The sequence below is a fragment of the Lissotriton helveticus genome, chromosome 11 (assembly GCF_964261635.1).
Source record: "Lissotriton helveticus chromosome 11, aLisHel1.1, whole genome shotgun sequence".
NCBI lineage: Eukaryota > Metazoa > Chordata > Amphibia > Caudata > Salamandridae > Lissotriton > Lissotriton helveticus.
In genome coordinates, this window is record NC_136072.1 from 345,178,144 (window position 1) to 345,179,565 (window position 1,422).

At 36.4% G+C, this 1,422-nt stretch overlaps 1 protein-coding gene across 1 annotated transcript; it reads left to right on the forward strand.

Annotated features, from left to right (window-relative positions):
* Positions 1-297: 297 nt before the first annotated feature.
* LOC144792321 (large ribosomal subunit protein eL42) lies at positions 298-704 on the forward strand. Its single transcript, XM_078667277.1, has one exon. The coding sequence runs from the start codon at positions 321-323 to the stop codon at positions 639-641; it is 321 nt and encodes a 106-aa protein (XP_078523403.1). The 5' UTR covers positions 298-320; the 3' UTR covers positions 642-704.
* Positions 705-1,422: the final 718 nt, after the last annotated feature.

A 1,422-nucleotide genomic window follows, 5' to 3' on the forward strand; every position in this document is an offset into this window, starting at 1 on the left:
GTTCCCAAAATGGTCAATATGGATGAAATTTTAACATTTAATCTTTTGACTCCAAATGACTGTTGGATGTGAATTATGACTTTTTCAACTAAAATCAGTGAGTTTAAATTCATTTCGGTGCTGAAATTGTTTAAAATTGTAGCTTTTGAGTAAGCAAAACTCTGTAAAAATGGCAATTTTGGTCACTGAGAGGGTTTCAAAAGTCGTTATTCAACACGAGGCACGATCCAATTGACATTTTGAATCATTTTTGGTACACTCCAAAAATCAAATTTTCTGATGAAAAACGATGTCCTCTTCGGCCCGCTGATGCTGGCAAGATGGTGAACGTCCCGAAAACTCGCAGGACTTACTGCAAGAAGTGCGGGAAGCATCAGCCCCACAAAGTAACTCAGTACAAGAAGGGAAAGGATTCACTCTATGCCCAGGGAAAGAGACGATACGATCGTAAGCAGAGCGGTTATGGAGGTCAAACGAAGCCCATTTTCCGTAAGAAGGCTAAGACCACGAAAAAGATTGTATTGAGATTGGAGTGCGTTGAGTCGAACTGCAGGTCCAAGAGGATGCTGGCCATCAAAAGATGTAAACACTTTGAATTGGGCGGAGACAAGAAGAGAAAGGGCCAAGTTATCCAGTTCTAAGTTCCGTCTTTGTTCTCTGTGCAATAAAATAACTTAAAAATTAAAAAAAAAAAAAAAGAAAAACAATGACTCCGGACCTGGCGAATGTTCCCAAAATGGTCAATATGGATGAAATTTTAACATTTAATCTTTTGACTCTAAATGACTGTTGCATGTAAATTAAGACTTTTTCAACTAAAATAAGAGTGTTTAAAGTCATTTTGGTGCCTGTAATTGGTCAAAATTGAAGCTTTTGAATAAGCAAATCACTGTAAAAATGGCAATTTTGGTCACTGTGAGGGTTTCAAAAGTGGTTATTCAACATGAGGCACGATCCAATTGACATTTTGAATCATTTTTGGTACAGTCCAAAAATTTAATTTTCAGATGAAAAACGATGCTTCCGGACCTGCCGAACGTCCCCAAAATGTTCAAAATGGATGAAATTTTAACATTTAATCTTTTGACTCTAAATGACTGTTGGATGTGAATTATGACTTTTTCAACTAAAATCAGTGAGTTTAAAGTCATTTCGGTGGCTTAAATTGGTCAAAATGGAAGCTTTTGAGTAAGCAAAGCTCTGTAAAAATGGCAATTTTGGTCACTGTGAGGGTTTCAAAAGTGGTTATTCAACATGAGGCACGGTCCAATTGACATTTTGAATCATTTTTGGTACACTCTTAAAAAGCAATTTTCTGATGAAAAACAATGACTTCGGACCTGTCGAACTTTCCCAAAATGGTCAATATGGATGAAATTTTAACATTTAATCTTTTGACTCTAAATGACTGTTGGATGTGAA